The sequence below is a fragment of the Centroberyx gerrardi genome, chromosome 15, assembly GCF_048128805.1.
Source record: "Centroberyx gerrardi isolate f3 chromosome 15, fCenGer3.hap1.cur.20231027, whole genome shotgun sequence".
In the NCBI taxonomy this organism is placed as follows: Eukaryota; Metazoa; Chordata; class Actinopteri; order Beryciformes; family Berycidae; genus Centroberyx; species Centroberyx gerrardi.
In genome coordinates, this window is record NC_136011.1 from 10,579,154 (window position 1) to 10,606,966 (window position 27,813).

At 42.7% G+C, this 27,813-nt stretch overlaps 1 protein-coding gene across 2 annotated transcripts in view; it reads left to right on the top strand.

Annotated features, from left to right (window-relative positions):
- The window catches only part of macrod2 (mono-ADP ribosylhydrolase 2), a 399,869-nt gene that overhangs the window by 256,907 nt on the left and 115,149 nt on the right, over positions 1–27,813 (top strand). For both annotated transcript variants that reach the window (XM_071897955.2, XM_071897956.2), the window contains exon 6: positions 22,541–22,662. In XM_071897955.2, coding sequence (XP_071754056.1) covers positions 22,541–22,662 — 122 coding nt within the window. The remainder of the gene's footprint in view (positions 1–22,540; positions 22,663–27,813) is intronic.

The window sequence follows — 27,813 nt, forward strand, 5'->3', positions numbered from 1 at the left end:
TGTGTGTGTGTGTGTGTGTATTGGTAGGTTGCTGTACTTGGAGTCAGAGGGTGAATGAAGGGCAGTGGGTGCAGGGGAAGAGAGGATGGGGCTGAAGGTTTTGGAGGACTGTGTAATTAAGGCCCATAAAACAGCCAGCCTCTCCGGCAGCAGGAAGGTGTGCTGCTGATTTAGCCCTTCCCCTCCATGCTGGCCACCTGTTAAAGGATTTATTTCCCAGGTCAGTGGTGGGCGCCTGCCATCATCCAGCAACCTGCCTCCTCTCCCTGCACTGTGGGAGGCCTGCAGAGGAGAGTGGGAGGAAAAGGAGCAGTTACTGTATGGCTACAAAGCCTATAGCAATAACCTTTGTTTTCCCCTTACTCATCTGGGGCCTGAATCCAGAGTCTGACTTCCACTAAGGGCAAACTTAGGAAAACAAATGTTTTTTGTCTTGAGAGAAACATTTTGAGAGGTGGTGAAAGTTCTAGCAAATATGCTGTTTCCCCCTGCTCTCTCCCTGCTGTGAGGAGAGCATTGTGCAAGTGAGAGAAACTTCCTCCTTAACTCATCTGGGAGACATTGTGCCCTTCCAGTAGCCTACCTCAGCAATGTCACACCCCACCTTAGCAGATGCTTAAAGAAAACACCAGCAAGCGCATTTACCCCCATTTCACACTCTCATATTTCATTTCCGCGTCCACCGAGGTTACCTTTCCATTTTCTTCTCCACTGCAGATACTGCAAGGTGAAAATGGTATGTTATCTGTTTATTTATGAGAACTGCAGTAAGGGCAATGTATTTACCATAGCCACAGATCTCTGTGTATTTTGAAGACGTCTCAGAGGTAATATCATGAATCTGTAGTTAGGTTTATGCTAACAAGGCCGGGGTAGACACACCCCCAGATGGCGGCATGCCTCTGCCCCCTGAGAGGCAGGCACCGCTGGGCACCGCCAGGCAGTGGCAGGCCCTGCTACAGCCAAAAATAATTAAGCACGCTGTCACCGGCTTTTTGCTGTATTCGCACAAAATTTCCATCCAAGTCTCAACATGGGAGAAGGCCCCTGCCTCCAGTCTTACTCTTTTCCAGAGATTCGCACGCGCGCACGTACGTACACAAACACACACCCACACACACTGCAACACTCACTGTTTACACATGATGTCACTGCCAGTGCACAGAAGAAGTCGTCTTTGATCAAGTGTCTCAGAGGAACGGTACTTTGAAAACAACCAATCAGATAAGATCCTTATAGGACTGTAACAAATAATCATTTGTTTTTTGTTTTCTCTATCAAGCACTGCATAATAAAGCAAATTCTGAACATACTAGCTCAACCTGCAGGTGTACATAAGGTCTAATTCATAATATTACATGACAACATGCACAAAGCGTTGCATCATTGCAGTTAAATAAACAAAGTTCTAAATTAGTGATTAAGCTCAATAGTGCAGTGACCTGCAGGGGATATGAATCTCATTCTAAGCCGTACATTGACAGCCTGTGTTTCCTTTGGCTACTGTTTCTATGACAACATGGTAATCAGTGAGAGACGGATCATGCAGTTTAATGCTAAATGGGTATACATTAACATATGATTTACACATCCATATGATCACCTCTGATTGGCGTGATGGTTCAAGTAAATCATGGCAGCAAAGGAAACAGGCGAAACTCTCCAACAGGTAAATTAATGGACTGTGCATTGAAGATTGCCTCAAGCCATTACCTGAGGTTTTTATCTTGATGGTTTATGTTGCTCTCTTTATATCTTGTAAGGCAATATCACAAAAGTTCTGAGTTACTATGAAAGTGCCTTAGGCAAACTTTCGCAGTATGCCAATGTAGTATGCAGTATAGGATCTTTGGTTTAAACAGCACAGACATCCGCATGTCCCCTTGGAGGTCTGCTTCATAAAAGTAGTAGCAAGTTACCCCGTAGCGTTAGTCCCAGAGGGTCCTCATCACTCATAACAAAAAGAGTTTGCAATTAAATATGTGTTGTTCCACAGACAGAGCAATAGAAATTGATGAGTCAAACCTACGGCCAATTGTACAAACCTAAAATATGCCTAACAGATAGCCACAAGCTCAGTCAGCTGGGGATTTGGAATATGCCTCAAATATCGTGCAGACAATTTACAATGTCAGGAACGCTTAGAGTTTAATGAAGTTATAAACGTATCCATATCTTGCCACTTGCATCATCTTCCCCTCACCTTACCGAGTTTAATAATTGTCAGCCGTGGGCCTGTGGAGTGTAAAACTCATCTGTTTCTATCATTTATCCTGAAGTGTACAGGCAGACAGACAGACAGAAACCTCGAATTGCTGTCCATCGCAGAGAGTCTCTCTGTCTCTCCAGTCGGGTGTGGAGAACTATTTTCAGCTCTGTCTGAGCAGCAGCACTGATGTGTGCAATGTTTTCACCTGCTCTTCATCATTTCATTTCATATCATGAGCGTCTTTGCTTTGAAGAAGTGCTATCTGGCTGATGTGTCTGTGTGTTTTTGGCTGCTTTGGGCTTGATTTAAAGGGTTGTTTTTATTTTTCTGTCTCCCCACTAAAAGAGAATCCTCTCGGCTTTTACAAGCCCTCTGTTCCAGACAGTCTAACTGCCCAGATGTACCTGAATGAAAAACAGTGTTTGTCGTCTCTTCTCTGATACCTGAAAAATAAAGGTTCCTCTATAAACTGTAATGGTGCTGTTTGGAAAGGAAAGTTGTAGATAACATGAATCTGAATAGATTCACCCTGGATGAGAAAAACAGTGACTGCCATGTACAACTGTGTAGCCTGAATTATTATGCTTCTCTCTCACTCTTTCTCTCTCTTTTCATTTCCCTCTACTTCCCTCTATCACTGGCTCCTTACGTTTTGCTTAAAACTGAAATCAGATGGTGAGGCATATTTTAAAGGTCATCATACTAGTGGTAGGCATCTGCTGGAACTGGCAGAAAGGGAAACCTGCCTGCGTGCTTCCAGGCTCCAGGCTAAATGATTTCTCTTAGCTGGGGTGAAAGTGATGGCTGATTGCTCCAGCTCACCTTGTGCAACTTGGAGGTAAAAGCATTGCTTGTTAACCCTGCTGTGTCCGCCATCCAGCACCATTTCTCCTGTTCTCCGGTTGCATCGGCTGCGTGCGTCGGCTAAAGGCTCCAGCCTCCAGCCTCCACCGTCCACCGCACACAACTAAAAACAAGTTTTCATCCCTCTTGCTTATTCTCGTTGGCTTCCCACGTGTATAGAGACCACACATTGAAGCGCTTCTGCCATGTCAATCTGGCTGTACCCCAAATTATCTCATTAAGTCCACATATTTGTGAAAGTAAGATAAATGTTGAGGCAGCATGTGGCTCTGATTGCCAGAATTCTGGGAAGAACAAGAGACTGTTGTGCAAAGGGCTGGATTGCTATGAATTATGGGGTTTGGGGGGAGGGAGTAGGGCTAGAGGGGGGAGGAAGCCAACGGATAGCCCCCCGTCCATCATGCCGCTGTTCAGAGTGCACGTGTGTGACCTCACTTTACTGGGCCTCCCGTGTTTGTTGAACATATGGAAACATCACCCGTCCGCCTGTGTCATCAAAAGCTCACCCTAAAGTGCACTGTGCCATTAGTAGCATTAATGCGGGCCTGCTGAGAGATCTGGCGGCACTCTGTTATCTCCTGTTTGCTTTCCTTATCTGATGGCTCTGACCAGTGCAGCTGGAAGGCCAACAAGTTGCTGCTGCTGCACTCCTCTCAGCCCGAGATGAGACCACTCCAGAAGCAGATGTTTCACATTTCAATTTCAACTTCCCAAACACCCTTTCTCACCCTATAGTATACAAAAGCTGTTTCTAATATTTGACAATTTGTTAGTATTCCTTGTCTGATGGCGTTGCCGCATATCTTAACCAGTCCCGGGAATGGGAAAAAGAACATTATTTATCCATTGTCTAGAACAGTCACCTCAGCATATTAGAGAAGACCGAGCAAAGCACTAGGAAGGTCAAACTCTGAGTTTAGTTGTAGCGCTCAGAAACAGACCCCATAAATGTATGTATTTCAGCATTTCCCATGCCACTAAAAGGCAAGAGTTTATATGTGCTCCACTAAAGGCTTCTCCCTGGTGAGACATTTCTGTCGGGGGTAACAAAGTGAGCATATGCACAGCGTGGCATAGCCCTCAGTGCAGTAATGGCTGTATCTGTGATAAATACACACAGCAAACGTATTGCAGTAAAGCAGGTGGGGAGCCGAGCACTGCTACGCATGACCTTGCATTTCCTAGACATAAACCTTTGCGACATTCGGCCGTTCCACAGATTTCATTTACAACACCACTGAGAGACAGATAGATAGAGAGTGAGAGAAAGAGAGAGAGAGAGAGAGAGAGAGAGAGAGAGAGAGAGGGGGGCAGAGAGAATTGGAGAAAGAAAGAGAGAGAGAGAGCCGAAGAGAAAAAGACAGGGAGAGAAAAGAAAAGAAGGTGAGCGAGAGAAAACGAGACAGAATTGTGCCTGGCTCCAACTCCAGCCCAGCACCTAATGAGGTTTTATTATGCCATCAATCCAGAGCATCAGCACCCAGCGCACGTGTGCTCATCGTGTGGTAATCCAACTTCAGCTCTATGCTAACATGTTTGATCTGAGCTGTGCCATGTGGCGCTTATACTACAATATATTCCCATAAGAGCGTGTTTCTTTGCAGATTTAGCTTGCACTGCAGGAGCAGGTATTCGGCATCCTGTGCATGTGTGTTCTCTGTCCTCTCCTTTGAAGTATTATGTGGCAGGTGTACCACCGCTCGCTAGGTGCATCCTTTTTGTCGAGTCTCCCTCCCCGGGGGAGTTTGGTCACAGTTCTTCTTCATCCTCGTGGGACCCGGGAGCTGTGTCTGTGGGTGTTTGGAGGGAGGGGTGAGGAGGGTAAAGAAAGGGAAAAGAGTGTGAGAATGACCCCTATTTATTTTGATGGGGCCCTCTCACAAGCTTTGTCAGTGCTGCCACAGACTGATGGGCAAGTTTTGAGGCTGTTGTAGATAATCCATCTCGGTGTGTGTGTGTGTGAGAGAGAGAGAGAGCGAAAGAGAGAGAGAGAGAGAGAGCGTGTGTGTGTGTGTGTCTTCTGGGGATCCTGGTCCTGTGAGACAGTGCTGGCTGGATGGGCCCTTGTCACAGCTGCTGTAGTAGAGGTACCAGAAACGGGCACAGATAACAGCCTGCTCTGGTGGCCCTCTCAGCTGGAGCAGTAATGGGGCCATACCCCAATTCCACTGACTGAAGTCTTGGGGAAAAAATAGGACCACCACATTCATTCTTCTGTCACCTCAAGGAGGTCATACTCGGAGCCAGCCGAGTGCCCGCACCTGATATAGAGGAAGATACAGGAATTTTCGGAATAACGCTATTGTTGTCCTGGTCCGGAGTTTGCATGTTTGCATGCCTTTCCTCTGGTTTCTCCAGTCGCCTCCCACATTTCAAAGACATGTAAGTCAGATGGTTTGGAGACTCTAAATTGCTGTTGTCTATCATTAGCCCTTTGATGGACGGCCTACTGCCCAATATATGCTGGGATACAGCGCCTGAGCCCCTACAAAGGATTACGCAGGTAGAAAAAAAAAGAATGAATGCTATTGTTTTTTGTGTTTTGCGAATTCTTGTGTTGGTCGCAATTACTATCTTTGATACTATATGTAGCTGCAATCTTGAAGAGCACAGTGGATGGAACTGATTAGCTGTATTGAATCCCTAAGGCCCACATTACCGAGGCAGCTGGTTCAGCAGTGAGGGAGATAGTTTGTTGTGATTAGTCTAGTAATTAAACTGCAGAGGCTATGAATACTGGAGTAATGTGAGTGGCACCCTGGATGTGAAAGGAGTTGATAAGTGGGCTGTCTACCTGGCGGTGCATTACGCGTAGAATGAACCTAATAGCTAAACATCACCCGTCTCTGACCCATCTCATTTTAATACAAAGGTTGGTCCCAAAGGTCTGTGCCTACCACTGCCACTGTATCCACACTTGCATTTTTCAGCTAGTTTAGCTGTAACAAACAAAAAGCTGCAGCTATAACAAAAAAAACATTTAGAGCTGCGGGATTCAGAGATACAATACCTATTTCTATTAACACACTGATGCTTTGGCTCCCTTGGTAGAGCAGCGGACTTCATGCGGGGGTCCCAGGTTCTAATCTTGGGGTTGGCAAATTAGGCTTTTATGTTTGATTTCACAGAGCCAAATAGGTCGCAGCTTATCACGAATTACGTGCTTGTTTCCTTGTTATTTACAATGGAAAGGACATGTTTCTGAGCTCAGTACGAAATGCAGGGAGCTGTGTGTTATTTGGTGCACAGCACAAGGGACAGAGGAAGCCAGAAATGGATGAATGGATTTCTAATGGTTACACAGCATCAAAATAACAAAGCCTCCGCTACAAGAGGAGTCTTTACAACGCACCCCCCTCCTTTCTCTACTGATTCACAGAGATCAAACTAATGTGTATAAAAAGTATTGTTATTGTTACTGAAAAGATGCACGAGTCATTTCTGGGAAATGGCGTTTTTAAACATTTGGTATTCACAGAAAGACAGGCCTCACTCCAGCCCCAGAGAGAGAGCGGCTCTTACAGTGTGAGATGATGCAGCCCCCTGCAGCTTTTCCTTATTGCAGCCTTGTGAATGTCAGCATGTTAGCAAATGTCTGACAAATTTTTGATACGTAGTAACAAGATTTTCAAAGGCCTTGTGGCATTATCATATCACTTTGAACTAGGAAAAAAAGACAGAGAAAAAGAAAAAAAAATGTTCTCAGTTTCAGTGCTTCAGGGCCACGCTCGGGTCTAAACTCGCTAAGATTTTAGTGTGAAAGCCAATTTCCTGGAAGAGTCAAAGGTCAAAGGTTAGTGTCTGATTAACAAATATATTATGTTTTTCAGGCTATGGTACAAACCAAACTGTTTTCAAGTCTTTTAGGAACAAGTATGAGTCATAAAACAAATACACTTGTTTATTATTCTGATATTATTGAACTCTTTAGATAAATTTTTTTAGATTTCATATCTAATGATATGTGATCTGGAATAACAGAAATGTTTATTTTTTCCAAGTTCATTTTTTTAGCGGCAGAAAACAATAATAATACACACTTCTAAATCGAGCCATATAAAAAAGATGTTGGTTATTACACTGTACCATGGCATGCAAATGTTTTCCACTCCTTTTGGATTTATAGCATGTGGTCTGCTCTAAGTGTTAAGAAGTTAATAGAGGAATAAGCTGTCTAAAACTGAAATTGCAATGTTTTATTTCCTTGCATTCGAACACACATTATTTCAGCACTAACTGTGCTACTTACACTTGTTTTCATGTAGTGTTTTATTTACTCGCTATTTCCTAAATATTTTTTTGTTATTATAATAGTAAATGCTCCAATCTGATCTGTTGTTATTTCCCTTCATCAGCCTAAGTAAAGACTCTTGCCATGGTGCAGACAGTTACCTTTTCATCATTACTTTTTTATTTTTTAAAGAAAACATGGTGAACAATGGAAATGTGGTAATAAACACAGTTTGGTGACATCAACTAAAACACACACACACACACACACAGTCTGCACATAAATTTACGTGTTTGAACTGCTAATTATGAACAAAATTTAGCGTAGAGCACCTTTATGAAGTAGCCAACATCACCGCTTGATCTCTTGCATCGATTGGGAGAAATGGAACCGCACAATGCTGTGTATTCCCATTTACTAACCCTTACTTAACCAAACACAGACTTTAATGTGCCTTTGTAATTACCGTCATTAGGATAATTTGGAGAGTGTACAGCACATGTTGCTGGAATGAGAGTGTGCTTAATCTCTCCACCCGCAGTGTCTTTCTCCATCAAATCCACGTCGGGCGCATATGTCTTAATTGAAATGGCGGGTAATAGCATCTGTGAAGGCCACATCACTTTCAGTCCTCCTGCAGCTATACCTCCACAACTGTCTGTGTGTGTGTGTGTGTGTGTGTGTGTGTGTGTGTGTGTGTGTGTGTGTGTGTAAACCTGCCTGACATTTGGGAGATTCATGAAGCTCAACTCACCAGCTCAAGGATCTTCTTGCACAGCACCTCCTCAGGATTATGATGTACTGCCCCGGCTGTTTGGCGCCCTAATCAGAGAAACGATGAGACGCAGTTCAAGTCAGGTAGCGGCATCGCAGTCTAGTGTTCAGTGGCAGAGATGAAAGGCTATACTGTAGCCCTATGTGGTTTGTTTTGTACAATTAGTTGAAATTGCATCTAAAATATGCTGAGTGCTTTTGAAGCTTTGCCGTAACAGCGCACACCGCTGCGGGGGAACAGGAGAGTGAGCAGTAAATATCGGAGATACCTATGTGATTGTATGGAACACATCTGCTTGTTGAATTCACACTCCTGGCCTGGCAGTCTGCCCGTAGTCTGCAAGCCCCATCAAACCCATCAGCAGCAGTTTTTCGGAGGTATTTCCAAGAGAGCCATGTAGTACATGAAAATCAAAATTGTATTTTCCTGCCCAACATGAATGTGGTTGATGTTGCCCAGCAGGATCCCTTCCTCTTACACTCTGCTGTGGGCTACAGCGCTACAAAGCCACGCTGTGCCTCGCAGAGACATCACATGATAAACAAATCAAGACCTGTGGATGCAGAGTAAGTGAGACGCTGTGCCTGTAGTTGGTGCGACTGCTCAGTTAAAATGGCCTAGAATGTGTGCTGTTAGACTTGGCCAACCAGGAAATAAGGTTACTTTTACTTGCAAGCTTGACAAAATCATTCTTTTGATTGCATGTCAATTTTTAAAGGAAAACCCCACCCTTGGATGCTCTTACACGGTTATACATCATCAATCTCTGATTTTCAATGCATCCAGGTTTTATTTTGTGATTTGTGTTGCAATTTACTTTTTTGGTGTACCCACTTTCCCCCAACCGGCCTCATCTACTTCTGCTTCAGTTTGTGATTTCTTACATTTCCCAGAATGACTTTCAACAACCCCCAGAGAATGGGTGTGAATTTGTTGCATTCAGCTGTCGGGGTGTATGGGCGGAGAGAGCGATAGCGATAGTGATAACATAGTAAGAGCAAGAGAGCGAGAGAAAAAGTGAGTTTCCCCCCTTACTCAGAACACATCTTGTGGCTGCATTGCATTCTGGTCTATTGAGGCTACTGTCTGTGGAGAAATTGGTTTCTCTGCCTCTCTGGGATCTATTTCTCCCTGTGTGATTGTTGAACGTCGGTGCAATACGGCGGCTCTAGAAAGAAGCCTTTGCTCTTCGATTCTGAGGGACTGACACCAAAACCTGACATTTCCTGTTGATGTTTTAGATAGGTGAAACATTTTCGACTATCACACTCCATTGTAGCTACGCTGGAAATATCTTAACGTGAAGTCATATCATCTACATTTGGCACACCGATGGCTGTTTGTTTTAATGTGGATTTTGCCTTTAAGACACAGTATGCATCTCTATATTTTTATATGCCACATTCATACTTTTGACCATGCGTACACATTTATAATTACTTATCAGTTGCCGGGTTGAGTTGTAGGTGCACGGGTTGCTTTGTACATCTATTGTCTTCTGCATGACAAAGCCGCTCTCGTATTCACATTTTTATTCAAAACATTCTGCAAATGGTATAACGAACTGGAAAAGAGTAAAGCAGCACACGTAGCACGCTGTCGAGAGCGGTGTCACCTGGCAGCTCATTCAAGCTTAGAGGAATGTTATAGAAAGCCCAGAGCAGTGGAAACAGCTGGCGGTGCTGCTCACTGACTTTCTCCCTCTGTCTCACTCGGTGCCCCGTCCCTGTAGACGCTGCCAGGGCCATTCTTACAGCATGTGTACAGCAAAACAATAATCACACCCCCAATGTTCTTGTCCTTCAGTATGGGGCTAATGCACGCCCACACACACACACACACACGCACGCACGCACGCACGCACGCACGCACACACGCACGCACCCAGCTTACCTTCTGTTCACTACAGTAGAGCAGTAGAAATGCATACCAGCAGGTTGTGAGGGATGACTTAGCAATAAGTGGTCTTTCCTTTCACTTGAAGAGCTTCCTGACATTTTAAGGTAGTGTTTATTGTACTGTACTGTCCTGGAGTGTGTGTGTGCGTGTGCGTGTGCGTGTGCGTGTGCGTGTACTGTGAGGTTGTAACATCTCACTGTAACATGCTGCTTAAAGGTAATGATTTACTGTGTGGAGAAGCGCTGATCAATACTTCTGAGCCAGTGGGAAAAAAAAATATTGTATGTGCCTCTGCATTATGTGAGGAGTGATTAATTTATGTGACAGTATACATGTCACTGTGGGTGTATGCGTACCGGTGTGCAAATTCTCACGATCTTTACACGATTACGTGTTTATTCTCTGCCTGTATCGACTCCAATTTCATGTAATTATTTGTCATAATCAGCAGAAACATGCCTGCGATATTGAATGTGCACACGACGCTCTGCCTCTTTCTCTCTCTGTCGTCATCACCCTTTATAACTGCTCCTCTCTTGCTCTTTGCCCCTCAGCATCTGTTTGAATGTGGCAGAATCTCAATGACACTCTGAAAGGGCTCTTTGAAAGCCAAGCGTATGAATAATCACGAAGACAACCCTAATCCATTTTTTTAAAGAAGGGAATATTAATGCACTAACAACTGTATCTGCTTGGCATGCGGCAGATGACTGCAGGTCTGCTAAAAGCCCCCTCTTTCAGACTGGAGCCTCGGTGAGCGTTAGGGGATCACTCTGCACTCTCTGTCACCATGACAACACCAGTTCCATGTCCGAGTGGGTGTACACACTTCATTTAGTAATCCTCAGCGACCGACATGGGAACAGCTGTGCGCATGCTGAGAGGGTCCAGGCTAGCAATCACGCCAAAATATACTTAATTACTGGAGCTCTGGTCACCCTTGTGGGTATTATGGAATTAGAATTCAAGTGGCAACGGCAGGCATCTATGTAGGCATTTCTATTGGCAAGTACCCAGGCCTCTAGTCCTGTATTTGATGCACTGAAGCGGTTTGTATTGGAGCCTGTTACAGGGGTGTTGCACAGTACAGTTTTGGCTAAAGGTTCAGTGTGTTCACCGGGGGATGTGTGTAGGAGATGAGAAACACAAAGCATCTCACCTGATGATGCTGAGTTCCATTACTATTGAGCTGTGGAGGACCCATTGGGAGCCATGTCAGCCTGCCTCAACCACCAAGACCTTATCACTGTAACCCCACCCCCACCACCCCCTCCACCCCAAACACACACACACACACACACACACACACACACTCACACACACACACACACACACTCACACACACACTTTCCCCCTCCTACCCTGCCAGCTCCCCAGTCTCACCCCACCAAGCCTATACTCTGACACAGACTCCATGCAATACACTTACCCCTCTTGATCAGCTTCTATCACAGCTACTGAAATGCTCTACTGTGGGCACCTGCAGGGTCAACTTAGATGGAGGTTTAACCCCAGGAAATCCCCAGGAAAAGTATTAGAAGGCCCAAACTAGAATGCAACCCCTCCCTCCCCATTTCCCACTTTGATCAATGCTGTTTTCTGGTCTGCGAACATCAAACACTTCAGCATTGTGCACATGTATGCATATGTTGATGTAAAAGTAGTAGTGTTTATCCCATCACAAAATTAATGACTAAAGTGCTTGTTAGCAAAGTCTTTTTTTTTTTCAATTTAATCAACCAAAACTATGACTATATTTTGGCCCATGACAATGTTTGAAATAATTTTATTTCATTCTAGTATTGACAGGAATATGATGAAACGAAAAAAAAAAATGTTTTTGATTTTACTATGACATAGTCATACGATTAAGAATTATCTCCTCAGTCATATGATGTGTTTATCGCCTGTACTTGACTGGATAAATTTAATGTTTCTGACATTATTCTCACAAAAAAAGATTGTGTTTTATTTTATACGGTTGAGTGTAGAGATGTAAATGCTAATAGAATTGACAAAAAAGGGCTATATCATGATATATCATCAAAATGTGCTATTTTTGTAGACAACATTTGTTACATCACTAGTGTAGAGTTCAAAAGAAGAAAAATAGGAGAACGTTTAAATGTTGCAAATGTAATCTACACTTTATTTTTAAAGGTTGAGCTGTTGAAATGGATGCATTTTCTTTGACTATAATGTAATTATTTGAGTTCCCTAAAATCATAGGCCATTTTAGTCAGTAGGTGACTAAGGTTAATCAATATACCATGACTAAAATCTGATTAAATCTAAAGGCTATTTTAATAAAAAAAAAATAAAAAACTCAGATTATGACTACATTTGAAAAAGTTGTGAAAATGAACACTGTTTAATGGTGATGCTTAAATCTACAGTGCGGTTGCCGCCCGCATGTTAGCACAGGCAGATCCTCACCTGTCAGCCTCGGTAACGTGCCGCCTGCCTCTCTGACAGACTGACAGTGAGTTATGTTTAGAGATGAAGGATAAGGAACGGGAAATTCTGGAGAAGTCTTTAACGTGAGATGCCATCTCAAACTGTTTTTGCAAGGGCCGCTGAACACTTTGAAGAGACGACTTCATCGTGATTGACACTAGATAGACTTGTCATTTCACAGTGACTAGCAATTATTTGCTGTCATGTTAAGATGTGCGGTGGCAGGCTTAATGAACAGCAGCATGTACAGTATGGAGACACAAGCAGAAATGTTTTTTTCAGGTTTCGTGTGTTTTGTTGTGAATCACCGGCAATGCTGAGGAAAGATTAGAAGGAACATTAAATTATAGAGCACTGTGTACAGTACCTTCCATTTGTTTCACAAAAGACACGCATGTCATCTCGCCACGTGCTTTATGCAGGTTGTAGTTTCAGCTAGCACTAATGTTTTTTGTTTTTTTTATATTTTGATTTTCATTAAAACTTTCAAAGGCAGAGTGGTCAGAGGAGGAGTTTTGTAATCAGGGTTCGTACAAAGTCTTGAAAGTTTGGAAAATGCTTAATTTTAACCGTTATGTTTTCAAGGTTAGGAATATGCTTGAATTCGAATATACTCCTTGAAAAATGCTTGATTTTCAACATAATCTGGTGTTTCATCTACACAATCACTCATGTAAACCAAAAATCTTTTAATATTTGAAATGAAACGATCCCGTCGTTATATTTGTTTGTTGTCTGCTGGTGTCTCACACAAGACGCGGAGCGGACCGGAGCTAGATTGACTGGCATAGGCGCCGAAATGAAAAGGGGGCGTTTTTCCGTTCTGTTCTGTTCCGCTCCGCGTCATGAGGGCGACCATCTGCTCTCAGAATGCATGTGCGTCCTCTGACCTTTGACGTTGTGCGTGCATACACATTGAAGGTAGCTAGCTAACTATTGTACCTGCTCATCAGCTACTAGAGAACAGGTGGATTTTGTCATCGCTTTAGCAACATGCTAGGCCAGTGATCCCCAATAGGCGGCCTGTGGGCCAGGTCCGGCCCGCGAGAGCCAAATGTCTGGCCCGCGCCGACCCATTGGCACTTACGTGAACGCACCTGTCATAACATGTTGATTTACTGCTGTTCTATCTGATAAAGCAACAGTTTTATCACAACATACGACTCCATTAGTGTCAGAAGAAGACGTTTTGTTTTGCCCCCGCACTGACTGGGTCCATTTGTAATTTTCACCGCTGTACACCGAAACTGCCGGGCACTTGATATAAAAATGGGCTGCGCCGCCAACATAAAGCCCGGACGCCCCGGGGTTAATAACAAGCACATCCATTCAAATTCTCCCGGAAAAACAGAGAACGTAATTGAAGTTACTTACGTCAAATGCGCGAGCATGTGCAGAAAGAGGTGAGATAGTCCAACCAAAGAAAGTGATCGTAATGAGTGTTTACATGACGAAATTTTACGTGTGTTAAGTCTCGTGATTGGGTTCCAAGTGGGTGGGCCCAGGCCCACCTAGGCCCACCCACAGCGCCGCGTATGGTCAACTGTCATCATAACATTTATTTAGCTTCATATTTTTTTGCCAGATATAAAGATAAGAGTCATTTCAGGTCATGATTCACACTTTCAGACCCATGTTTGATAGTTTGATTAGATGGCATTTTACCAAACTAATCCCATGTCATAACTCAATCCTAAAACATCATAACTCAAAATACAAGTCTTCATTTTCTTGTGTGACCCAATCTACCCAGGCCTAAATTATTACTACTGCCACCACCACCACTACTACTACTACTACTACTACTAATAATAATAATAATAATAATAATAATAATAATAATAATAATAATGGTAATAGCAGCAACAACAACATCTGCACATAAAACAACTTTTATTGGCGCAATGGAAAAAAACCCCGGACGTTTTGGTCCTTGGCTTGGCATGCTTGACATAATTTGGCCCTTGGGGAAAACTAATTGGGGAACCCTGTGCTAGGCTGTCGTTTTAATGACAACTGGCTGGCTAACGAAAAATATAAAAAATGGCTTCGGAGAGGAGCCACAGAAAGGAAGGCGTACTGCACAACCTGCAGAAAGGAGATTGATAAAGGCTTCGAGAGTCTGGAAATTTTTGGTTTAGGTACCTTGAAAGTGCTTGAAAAGTGCTTGAATTTTACTCTTAAAAAGCTGTGTAGTGCTCTAACCTTTAACCTCACCACTAGGCATGTGTAGTGACTCAGTACAATGTGCAGCTCATATGGTGTCAGGTTTATTACATAAACATGAATAGCCATAGAGAGGCACTATGACATTTCATGAAGAGATGAATGACAATGACATGGACTTTGTGTTTTTTATCTAGCAGCAGAACAGGGTGAGGAGACCGGAGGACTTGAGAGTTTGTTGTTGTTGTTTGTGTTTGCTCATTGGATTCTTCTCCAAGTTTTCCAAGCACCTGAGAGTAATCCTTGGGGACTTTTGAAAATGCAATAATAAGCATCATTTCAACTATTTTGCTTGTTCCAGGTAAAACTCATAAGTGGGGAAAAAAACAAAACAAATCAGCATTACATTTTCAATTAGCATTTTTTTTTTTTTTTTTCTAAACCCATGTCAAGCGTCGGTACATTTACAATTCATGACTGAACATAGTAGTTAAGTATTGAAGTGTTTTGATTTTGAGATTTTTATTTTCATTTCAGTTTTATGTCATTCTAAATGTGGAAAGCAATTAGCAGTAATAAAAGAAAATATCCAAATGCATTAGTAGAAGCAAACACATTAAGAAACGGGAAAAAAAATCCTCTAAAGTGAACTTTTACAAACATAACAAAATTATACAATAATGCTCACGGGGTTTCTTGTCAAGTGCTGTCTCATTTATTGTGTGTATGCATGCGTACAGATACATACCCCTGTGTGTGTGTGTGTGTGTGTGTGTGTGTGTGTTGGGTTAAGTGTTCACATGAGGGTCAACATAATCATTCTCATTTTAAGCTGGTCACATCCATTTTCTTCCAGTTCAATGAAAATGTGTAGAGCAATGGAAGCCAAGTAATCTTCATCATCGTGTTCACTCTGGTGTTCTGCGGGTCTCTTGGCCTGCACCCGCTCTCATTTAATTCACCCAAAGGCCTGGTTAACCACCCTTGTTCCATGGCTGATTTGGGGGAGATTATTCGTACCCCTTGTGTTAAGAATGGCTGGTATATAGACTGTAAAGTAGGCTGAAGTTTCAGCTTTCCAAAGAATGGTTGGGCCCTCAACACTCTGTAGTTATAAACTTATTTTGGAATTACGCTACCAAATGTCCATAAATTTCCCCTGATCATAGATGAGAATAAATGCTGTATCATAAGCCAATAAATTGCATTTTTTAGTTATTTTTTTATTATTGAACTGAATGCTGACCCGACCCGGCATTTGGAGAGTATGTGTGACTGTTAAATGACACACTCCCCTCTGCTCTCCTGTGTTTTTCCTATTTTTTTGTTTTGCTTATGTTTTGGAGAAAAATAAAAAATTCAATATCAATAGTGCTGAGATTTCAGCGAGAGCTTTCTCTATTGATCTGCCCTGCTTCAATTTGCTCTGATGCATTACACTGTATAGTCTTTCTCAATCAAGTCACATAAAAAGAGACAACAGGGGGTTGTCGCACCACACCGAACATCCACTACTGCCCTTTAAGTAATCCCATGGTTTCATGGAGCCGCCGACTCGGATTCAGATTCCTCAGAGACAGTTTCCATCATGGATACGTACAGCTTTTACTGTTATTGTTATGCAAGAGATTTTTTATCATTAGGAAAAATGAAATAGTTTCGGCAGTTGAATTGGCCGCAACCGCTACAGTGAAATCAAGATACGAGCCACAGTGGAAGTGCAGTCCGGGTTTTCAGATTCAGTCATGGAACTTTATAGAGACACTAAATTCAAGCAAGCCTCTCGCAAACTAATAAGCCTGCAATCCGCTCTCCAAACAGATTCAGGCTTAACCCATAAAGATGGTGATTGCAGAGCCAGCATTTAAATTCAATTTTGGCTGAATTTCTTAATGGACTGTAAGTCATTATGTGCTTTGTTGATTCTTAAGTGTGGAAGATAATTGCCATGGGCAGCATGAAAGCGGTTTGATTATTGTCTGCTGGCTCTTGTGAATTATAATAGATCTAAATGAGGCTCCCATATCCACACATCTCTTTGGTGCTAACAGTGTTTATATTGTACCTCTAGGGTTGTGACAAGAATGGGACCATTCAAGAGCAATCACAATGCAGTAAACGAGTTCAAGTGTTTTCTGCCTTTTGGACGTTATTCTGTAGAATGGCAAAGCAGCCTCAAAGTCAGTATAGGCAACCAGAAAATGAAAGATTGATTAGGCTGTGAAGTGTCGGTCCCTCTCCGAAATAGCATAGCACTTCTCTTCTAAATGAATTCTAGATATTTCAAAAGATTTTTCAGTTGCTAAGAAAGTGGTGTCTTTGAAGTGTGCATGTCCCTTTGGTAGCTCCTCTCCCTGAGCCGAGGAATACGTTAGTAGGCTTGTCTAAGATGTTCGCACACATGCTGTACAGTTGGTGTGTGCAGGGGGGCGTTTGATGCCCATCCTGATCAATCCAGACTTACTGAAAATCACTTGCCACTGTCTCAGTTATGTCAACTGAGCAGGTTCAAAGGGAAATAATTCACACGGAGTTCGTATTTTACTCACCTCTTTACGTTTACATTCATAAATTGTATGTGAGTGAGTTAAAAGCTCTCTGTTTCACTCAGACAGGCACCATGCCTGCCACATTATTTCACACACACACCCCGCCCTCCATGACCCCAGAAGTACTGGTTTCATTTTTCTGGCACAGCAGGCTTAAAAATATTGCAATAATATGAGATATTATTGTTAAGTCTGTTTCTGATGACTGAGAAACTAACTTTCATGAGGGTTCTGGTCCAATTTACATAAAGTAATGATATTGGTATCCATTTTAAACATATCCTTTGTCTACTAAAACACTGTAAATAGGTCAACCCCTGTCTGAGAGCTCTATAAATGACTTGGTAATAGACTACTCGTTAACTATTGTTAGACAGAGCTAGATGGAGGTAGAACTAATTATGAAATCAATAGATATAATAAAGTAGCCTATGTTTATACAAGTTAATGTCACTACAATCCCAATAATGTATTAAATCAACTTGAAATAATTGCCTATTAGTCATTCATTTATTCATTATGGCTATTGTGTTAGGTTGACTGCAGTACACAATGGTGTTTGCTCTAAATTTACCAGTAAATCACTCGCAGTGAAGTTGACAACAACATAAATATACTTATGTTGGGGAATTTGAGATGCTGCTTTTCTTCCAACTTTATTGCCAGTGAGGTATTTGAGGTAGGATAACGCAACACAATGTCACACTATTTCATTGGACTTTTTGCTGGTAAATTGCTGTGTGCAACAACGGTACTTTCCTGTATCAGGATGTTGAGAAAAACAGGATCCGTCTTTCTGAAGCTATTTTCTGTCATGTTTAAACAAAGGTTGTTTTCAGTGTGACATGAGATAAATGCACACGAGAATTATATCTTGCACTTATTGCATCGTCTGTCTATTGTTATTGCATTCCATACAGGAACGAATACCCGTTTTAAAGCATCTTTGCCTTTATAATTGCCACAGCACTCTCTGGGGTTGTTTGGATAAGTCTTTCTTTGCTGTTAGAGAAATGTGTCTCTCTACTAACAAAGAGGTGGAAAAGTTAAGTCGTACACACTGTTGCTGACAACAGCTCTGCACACTCAATTGATGTATATTCTCTCCTTGCTCATTGTATCGGATAATGCATTTTTGCTGCTATGATTCTATCAAGGCTGATTGAGCTCAACAGTAGCATTCGACACCCCACCAGTGCTCTCCCTGGGTAATTACCACACATATGCATAGACTCGCTCACTCCACTCTCTCTTAAATTCTTTGTTTGGATAGGACTACAGTAAATGTAACCAAATGGTCCGTAGGCAGCTAGTCAGACAGATAGTCTTAAACTGAATCAGCATGCATGAAGATAAAATACCAATATTATGTCAATTCTGTGGCTTGCTCCTTGTTGCCTCATTTGAGCGCTCATGTATTGACTTTCAGAGAATTGATGGGAGAAATGCGTGCTAATCATGGCACATTAGAAGCCCAGAACAGGCAGTTTAATGTAGGCACTGTGGCACATTTCACCCATTTACAATAAAACAGGATTGACCAGATTGTGGAGAATTTTAAATACTCCACTCCATTCCTCTTAGAGTTAAAGGTGTTTTGTAGTTTAATGGTCATGAGGAGAAGGCTGTAAACATTCGGCCATATGCTGATGAAAATACATTATCCTTGTTTCACTCAGCATTTTTGTGAAATGGGATAAGCAAAGCATATAATCAGCTGGAACTATACAAAGTGTTTTGCCTGATAGAGCAGTACCAATAAATACAACATCAGTCTGGTTATGATATTTGATATGGTTATTTTCTTTTGTATTGATTTGGAATTTCAGACATAATTCTCCTACATTTTACTTTTTTAAAAGGAGTGAACTTGAAAGGCAGGATTGGTTTTTTTTTCTTCTTTTTTTCTGTACTGCAGTACCTATAAGCTTAGGGGAGGCAAAGCACTGTGTGAACGGCAGTCATCAGTCTTTGCTGGCTCAATTGTGTTACTGGCCTTGTAGCCCCAAGCAAGGGGAGCGAACAAATCCAAAGGAGATATTTGGCACAAAAAAAAAAGCTAAAACATAGCTGGGAAGGGAAACTCATTAACCATTGGTGGAATTGGCAAGGCGAGGGTCTTGTAGGTAGTGTGTGCAGTGGGGATTCTGCAGTGTGTGTGAGAGAAGACTTCCTTGAACCCCTCACTGACTCCTACTGTAAGCTTAGAGTGAGGTATGCAAGGCTATGTCTAGTAATTTGCCCTCAGTAGTCCTGTTTTGCTTCATTTTCATTTTGAAATAATTGGCTGTATTATCGTATTCCCCATTCATTGGCTTATTTCTTTTAGAGTTATTGAGTGCATCATTTTCTAAGTGTTTCAAGGGGTCAACTGTTTTTAACAGGTTAGGACTACACAAAGTTACCTTTGGTGTGTGAATTTTTAACTTTCAGTGATGATTAATTTCCTTTCAACATATGCAAGACCATAGCCTCCCTTTAGTGTATTTCCCCAGGACATTTCTCCTGATTCCTGCAGTTGTTATCATACCAGTAATCAGTCCCAACCGCAAAACTGTGCGAGGACCACTAGTATTCTTTCAACATGGTGTATTCCCCTGCTAAGATGGAGATTTATGTGCCTCTTGTTTGAAGGTTGCACTGAGATAATTGTATACATGTGTCTTTATGTGTGCTTCTCTGCAACGTAGACACACTGATACACTGAAATATGTCCGTCAGGCAATTGAGGCAAATAATGATAAAAGCAGAGGATTGTGCTGGGAGAAAAAGAACAATGATGAAAAACAGCCATGTTGGATGAATTATCTGCCAGAGGTTTTCGAACTCCGGTCACATACTGTCATGCTGAGTTTTGTTTTGTTTATTACAAAGTGCATCTTTGTATAATATATGCATTGAAAAGCACAGGGCAGTCATACTGTAACAAATAACCATTTCCTCAGTCTAGAAACACATTGTAAAATGTGAAATATTTTCTTATAATCTTAGAGGGAGCCATAGCCTTTAGCCAAGAGTATCTTCAAGGTTAAATCATACATAGCCAATGCAATGCATTGAGAAGGTCACATTTGCACTCCTGGGCCCACGCTGAATGCTGGGCTCCACACTGCTGTCCCTCAGTACATGCTCACAAGCCTTTGGAAAATGATGATTTAATAAAATTCCTAGAATTTAACAACAGCTGTGCTAATGAGCTGTAACACCCCATTGCAAATAAGCTTGGGATTTTGTTGGATTTAGAAATAGCTGTCCCTTTCCCTTAGAACAAAATATCTAACCTCGGTTCTTCCTAGCCCTTAAGCCCAAGGGTACAGTGGTCTTTCTTTGTTTGAGTTTACAGAGATCCTGAAGCAGCTGCCAAAGTGTGTTTTGGAACTCTGCAGTTACTAACTATCCTTCCTCTAATATCCTCCCTTAGTTACAAAGTGAAACATGTCTTTCACCTTACAGAAACATTGCTGTATAAATATTTATTTGACATGGAAGTGTTGAGGATATGAGTGCAGACAGGTACTGGTGAGATAAGAACTGTTTAAATTTTCATGAATTCACCAGTAGTCTGGTTTTTGGCGCTTGCCCACAGTCTAATTGGCATGTTGCCGTTCTTGTAGTGAAGAACTTCATGAATTATGCAGGAAAAACAACTTACCACGTGCCCCATTATAACACGTTGTGCTATGCAATTTTCAGCTTGCTATTCTGGAAAAAGACAATACTTCAGACAGCTCCAGTCTCATTACGGTCCAACCTCAGCTTAGCTGGGAATTCACTGAACGCCTCTTGTTTCTTAAGACAAACCTTTCCCAAACAAAATCTCACCCTTTAAACAACAGCAGCCAAAGCCACTTGATGATGGCGCTTCCCCACGCATTTTATCATCCTGACCTATTAAGCAACCAGACATACAACTGAGAACTAAATTTAATCCATAAATGATTTATGGTCAAGTAGAGGAGTAATATAGCTTAGATTTATTCTGTGGGAAAGTGAGGCTAAGTGTTTCATATTAAGAGTAAATGGTGAGGTTAGGTGTAAGAAAAGAGGGACACAGTTGAGGTGACTTTGCATTTTGTTCACTAGGCTGCTGTGTTTTACTTGCCTACGCTCACATGAACCAGAATGTTCAGTATTCATACTTTAACATTTTAGTGCACAGAAATGGGGACTTGATGCAAATGAATTAGTCAATCAATATTTAATGGGCTATGAATTGAGATTTATGTATCATGACCGGCCAAAGCTGTTGAATGAATTTTACAGAGTGTTATTCTATATTCCGAAACATTCTGTTTTTGAATAAACAGAAAACCATTCATCATCCACGGTTTCTTAAATCATAAGTTACAATGGCATGATATTGCAGCCTAACCTTGATGACCTTTTCGAGGAATTTTCAGGTATATGACCTGTTTTATACACACAGAGATAAACGATGCTAGCAAAAATGCCAGCCTTATTCAATACAATTACTTTTTACAGTGTACATTGAAATTCAGCATGCTGGGAGTTAGTCTGTGCTAATGCAATACCTGTGGTGAACCTTACTGGATAGTCTTTATGTCCTCTCTCTCTCTCTCTCTCTCTCTCTCTCTCTCTCTCGTCTCTGTCAGTCTGTCCCTTTCCATCTCTCTCTCTCTCTCTCTCTCTCTTGTCTGTCAGTCTGTCCCTTTCCATCTCTCTCTCTCTCTCTCTCTCTCACCTCTATCAGTCTCTCTCTCTCTCTCTCTCTCTCTCTCTCTCTCTCTCTCTCTCTGGGAGTATGCAGTAAAACAGGAATGCAGTGTGGATGATGCTGAGTTACTTGTATATTGTTGTTGACCTGTCCTGTCCAACATAGAGAAGGCCAAGGGTAGTCAGGCGGGATGTAAAAGATTATGTCTCTGTCAAGTCACTGCTTAGATTCTCTTATTTTCCTGTCATCACTCCTATGATTCAATTAAGAGACCGCATTCCTCAGTCTGGCCTGGCCAGACAAGGAGACCAGTGATTGACAGGCAGAGACATTACTATGCGCAGGGAAGGAGAGTACTGGGAGAGATATGAATATTTGAGTAGATGGCATGAAAGAATGTTGTAATTGATTTTCTATCTGGGCTGCTGTTTTATTAACTGAATAAATGTATTCATTTTAGCCACTGGCTTGTTCATGCCATCCCCATTGTCTCATTGTGAAGACAAACTTTATCTTATTTGTATTTGATGCTGATATTGCAGGTTCTAAAAAGCCTTGGCTGGGCTGCTCAGCAGTGTGTCAGGCAGCAGCAAGGTTTTACAGTATGATTGTTGTACTTTGCTTAACACCGCTTGGCGCAATTCCCTGGACTAGAAAGACAACTGCCGACCATGTAACCCTGAAATGAGCTTTCTGTGTTGTCCCCTTCCAACAGATGTGATCCACACTGTGGGCCCAGTGGCCAGAGGTCATGTGGGCCCTACGGAGACCAATGACCTCACCTCCTGCTACCAGAACTCCCTCAAGCTGCTGAAGGAGCATGGCTTGAGCACTGTGGTGAGTACTGCGCGCCGCACCACGCTCCGACCCATCTCACTACCTGAGGAGGAATTTGTCTCTGTTCTGTGCAGCTTCAAAGAAATGAATTATATGCTGCAGTATGTTTTTTTCTTTCTGTGAGTAAGCCTTTAGTGAGTAAAAGCTGTTTGAAAATGCAAGGACATTTGGAATAGGTACAAGAACAAAAGGATTTAGCATCTTTCGTTTAAGATATAGTTCTGAGCCTTAATCTTCTTTATTTAAACAAAAGCAACTGTGAGAACACAACAAAATGTTGACGTTTCATGTTTGTCAAATGGAAGCTTTTCATGTAGACTATGTTGGGTTGCGATTAAATGAAAGGCAAGCCTTTGTGTCCGCCACTCCATATTGAAGTCCCCAGTATAACTGCCTGGTTTTTGCTTTGTCATTGTTTGGTAAGCCACTTTGAGGGTAAAAAGTGTGACCTCTCTTGAATTCTTTAAAGGCTTGTGACATGGATTTGTGATTTTCTATTTGTTCCCAAGTAAATTAATTGTCTGGCACTAAAGAGGAGTCAGTGAAAGTGCTTTGATTCTTACGTGTGTGTGTGTGTGTGTGTGTGTGTGTGTGTGTGTGTGTGTGTGTGTGTGTGTGTGTGTGTGTGTGTGTGTGTGTGTGTGTGTGTGCTCGTGTGCTACCTCCTCAAAAAGACATTCTCTGCTTTAAAGCACTGGAAAAGCACTAGGTTTAGTGAGTCTGGCTGAATCCCAAGGGCTTGAGATGAGACAATGCCCACACACTCCACAGCTGGCAGCAGCAGATCATTCAAACACTGTCCCAGCCTCCAGCCTGTTCTGGTCTGCATGTTCCAGTCTGGTCCACATGACTTATGGATTTGCCCTACCCGCAGAGGGTAAACAAATCAGTATCACACCAAATAGCCACAAATCAGATTTCCACCACCAACCAATAGCCCTGCAGCCTCATCAGAGGCCAATCGATGGAAGTACTTACCAACAGGAGAGAAGAGATGGATGAGTACCAGTCTGATTATAGATGATTGTGACAATTTTCTGTTCAGTTGATGATTCATTGTGAGTGTGACAGACACCTCCAGGTAGCAATTAAACGGATCGTGAAGCCAAATGACTGAAGTAGTCACAATAAATGTCTTGAAGTTGAATCAGGACCGGGAGAGTCTGCCTGCTGATCTTTAGACTTCTTTTATGACAGTTGCATCCACTAACAGATGACACTGATGAACCAGAAGCATGACATTTCATTAGAATGTAATTTGCAGGATAGCATCATTTACCTGATGGTGTAAATTACTCCACAGCCCTGACTTGGAGCTCAGAGGTCCATGTGAAACACTGGGGATAGTGAGGCTGTGGGCTTGCCTGGGGCTGCCTGGGCAGAGGGAATGCCTACTCATCAGCATCGGGCCTCTCAGGCCTCGGCTGGAGAAATAGCTCCTTTTCACTCCCGGCTTCTCTTTTTTTCATCCACAAACGTTCCAATCCTTGTTTTGTTTCAGGCACATTCCAAAGATTTATTTAGTTTAAGCCTATCTCTTGATTTATTTATCCAATAATTCATATATTTATAAGAAACAGAGTTTCTGTTTTTACTGGGAGCTGGCTGGATCCTGTCTAATGTATTTGTACAGCTGCTCTGTGTTGAGCAGGCCTTCAGTGAAAACAGTGGTGTTCTGTGATTGACTGGCCTTGCAGGATGAGCCCAGTCATTACATTATCTTAGCCACAGTCCATTTGGTCTCTCCTTGCTACAAGGACAACAGAAAGCCTTTTTACCAAAAGAAAGGGGAAATGGCTGTTTCTTACTTCAAACAACAACGCAACCTTGATTTAGTTTTAGTCTACTTTGCCTTGATATGGGGGAAGACTTAGTTGAACAGAGGCTCCAGGCCTTCAGCTCCAAAGGCTCTCTGGTCCAAACTCTTTGTTAAAAGACAGTGATCCAGCCTCTTGGTACAGAACACAATGAGTCCAGGTTTCTGGTTAGCCGATCAGCACTAAGCTCATTTTGACTCATCTGAAAGGGTTTCACTGTGAGCTTTGCCGTGTGAGAGAAACCAGAGAGGGAGAGCCCACCATGGACGGGCACCCCGCCAAGTGGGTCTGCACAGTGGGCAAAAGAGGGGGGCTGCATTTGGGAATGCTAGACGGCTGGCTCCCTAATGGGGATTCCAGGGCATTACAAAGGGATAGGAGTCAAAACAAAGCCTAACACAAAATAAACTTGAGCATGAAAGATTAAAAAGAAGCAAGGCTTGGTAGTTAATCCCTGTTTCTTAGAGCTCAAAGCCACCCTTTAGGCTAAGAAAAAGCACAGCTACGACAGTCATCACATCAAAATCTCCTTGTCCCTGTAGCATGTCAAGACAGGGAGTTTAAAAGGAATACCACTGAATTTCAGGACTGGAAAATGCAGTTTCTATACCTTAGGGTAGCACAGTTTGTGTGACTGAACATTCACTAGTAGCCCCAGAAGTCAGATATTAGATAGAAGAGCTTTTCCTGTCCCCATGTGATGTCGCACTGATTTACAGCTCTACCGGGAATAAGTTGGAGAAGATGGCAAATGTGACTCTTAGACTACCTAGGGCAATTCCTGGCAATATGAGTACAATTTATGGGTGCGGTTTCTAGTTTGTATTGGTAACAGCTCCTTTTCTGAGTCCACAAAGTCAGTCTCCCAGTCTGTGCTGGAGCAGCTCTAGATAGCGCATATTGATGGCATCCAAACTAGACTTTTGTTTCTTTGTTTTTAGAGAGAGAGTTATTTATGTTCATAATGTTCATAACAACAGTCTCAGGCTGGAGAATAGCATAAATAAATTCTTAAACTGAATTTTATTCTGCTTTTTGAAAGAGGCAATATACTCATTCAGAACAGCATGAATTTTATTTTCACTTGAGAGACATTGTAAAAAATAGACCACATTGTAAAAAAAACAAACAAAAAAAAGTCATCCCACAAAATTGTAGCCGCATCTTTTTTGATATGAAGGCTTACAAAGCATACTCTTTTGTCAAGCCTATATTGGCCGAGATGTAAATGCGGATGTGTTGATGTTATCGCCCATGGCCCATAGGGCGCGCTGTGAGAAGAAGCTGCAGGTCCAGACGCTTACTGAGGGATGGCCTTCAGATGAAAAATGGCGATCAACCTGAGCCAAGAAACCTGCCGTTTAACCCCCCACTCTGAAGCTGAAAGCTATCTGGAACAGCCCGGGCTTTAACACCCTCACTCTGTCTCAGTCTCTGGATAAATATCAGATGGTTGGATGGGAGCTCCTCCACTCGTCCGGTGCTGGAGTCTGGATTTTGTGGAACGCTTATGGAGTAGTGTTTATATATCATCTGACTGCACCATATGCTTGAAAGTGATGGTGTGCGTGTGTCTGTGTACAGCTGCGTGTATACAGTATATGATGTGCGCACATCTGTGTTTACACACATCTGTGGAAGGTATACTGTATGTGAGTGTGTCTTTCTATCGGTGACACTCTTTGCTCTTTTTTTTTCTCTGCCCAGAGGACTCTCAGGCTCCAGCGACTTTTTTTTCTATTTTTTTCCCCCGCTGTGGCTGAGAGAGCAAGCTGTCACAGCTCCCTGGGCTCTGACTGACCACAGCCCACGGCCAGGACGCCAGCACGGCCGGCCGGGCTCTGCAACATCACACAGGGGAGCTGTGGGAGCTGTGCAGTCCGTGAGCAGAGTTGCAGCTCTGGGCTGGCGAGCAGCACACTGTTAAACAGCCCCCTCCTCTGCCCAGTGCTTGTACACTGTGCTGTTTGTTTCCAGAGGAGGCTCAGGTGAGATGAGCCGCCAAGGAGGAAATACAGCTAGAAATATCGTTTTTTGGCGGATTGAGTTCGGAGATGAATTGTGATAATAACACTGCCTCGCCGGTCGATGGGAGTGAAGACGCTCCAGCAGGCTATCAATATTTGCCTGAGCCAAGACACATTAAATAGGTCTAATCATGGTTGGTCTGATATATGGAGCATGCCATGTTATTATGGTCCATTTGGAAACAGCTGGGCATGTTGGGGAAACTCACTATTCAGCAGTACCACACCACTGAATTGGCCAGGAAATGAAAAGGAAAGATTTTCAGTGATGGTGTTGATGAGTTAAGGCTCTACCCAGGGGGAAAGAGAGGCAGATTGGAATCTTTACTGTATAAGCTTGAAGGGCTGATTTCAACCACTGGCTGAGACCTGCCATTCACACTATCTGCTGAGTGAGAGAATAATTGCTTGGATCCAAGACTAGGTTTTTGCCGCTTGCCGATAGATGGATTCTTTACCTGTGTGTGTGTGCGGGTGTGTGTGTGTGAGTGCCTGTAAGTGATGCATGGTTGTGCATGCGTGCACTATGTATACATGTTCAGAGCTCGGGGGGCCTCCTCTCTGAGGAGCTGAGGATGGCATGCCATACAGTACATGGAACAGAGGAGATGGTTAATGCAGGTCTCTTGTCTTGGTTAGTCATGGACGGCTGCTCAGATTCTTCCCTGGAAGCGAGCGTGGCATCTGTCAGGCAGAAGCAGACAGACAGACAGACTGTATGGAGGGGGACGCCACCATCTGGAAGCCATTCAGCCTTGGACCATGTTTCATTTCAGAGACCATATTAAACACCCCTTAGACTGTGACCTTTTAGAATAAAAGAATAAGCATGTTTACCCAAAATATCATTATCGTCTCATTTATAATAGCCTCCCTTTTGCCATTTCAAAGCATTGATGTGCATTATTAAATTAACTGGCTTTGTTTTTGAAGTAGCCCATTCAGAGTCTTTGGGGAGCGTTCCGTTGAGACGAAATAACGAGGATTTTAGTCTCGAGGGTATGCGGCATGTTTAAGATACAGCAAGGGATTTTTGTCGTTGACTAATGATCTTGTGGGAAACCGAGCCTCCTTTTTTTTCTAATTCGACCACGACAGGCCACAATTTGATGCTTTCCGAAAGCATCTGTCATTAAGCTATTTCGGGCGGCCTGCAGCGGGCTGGCAGCTGTCAGTGTGGACAGTGACGGGGTCTCAGACTGCATTTACTGGCCTCCTCTCTGACTCCCAGGCGGCCCTGGAAGTGTTTTGTAGCCATAACACACTGGCTTCGAGGAGATCCAGCAGGGAAACCACAAATTGCCTGT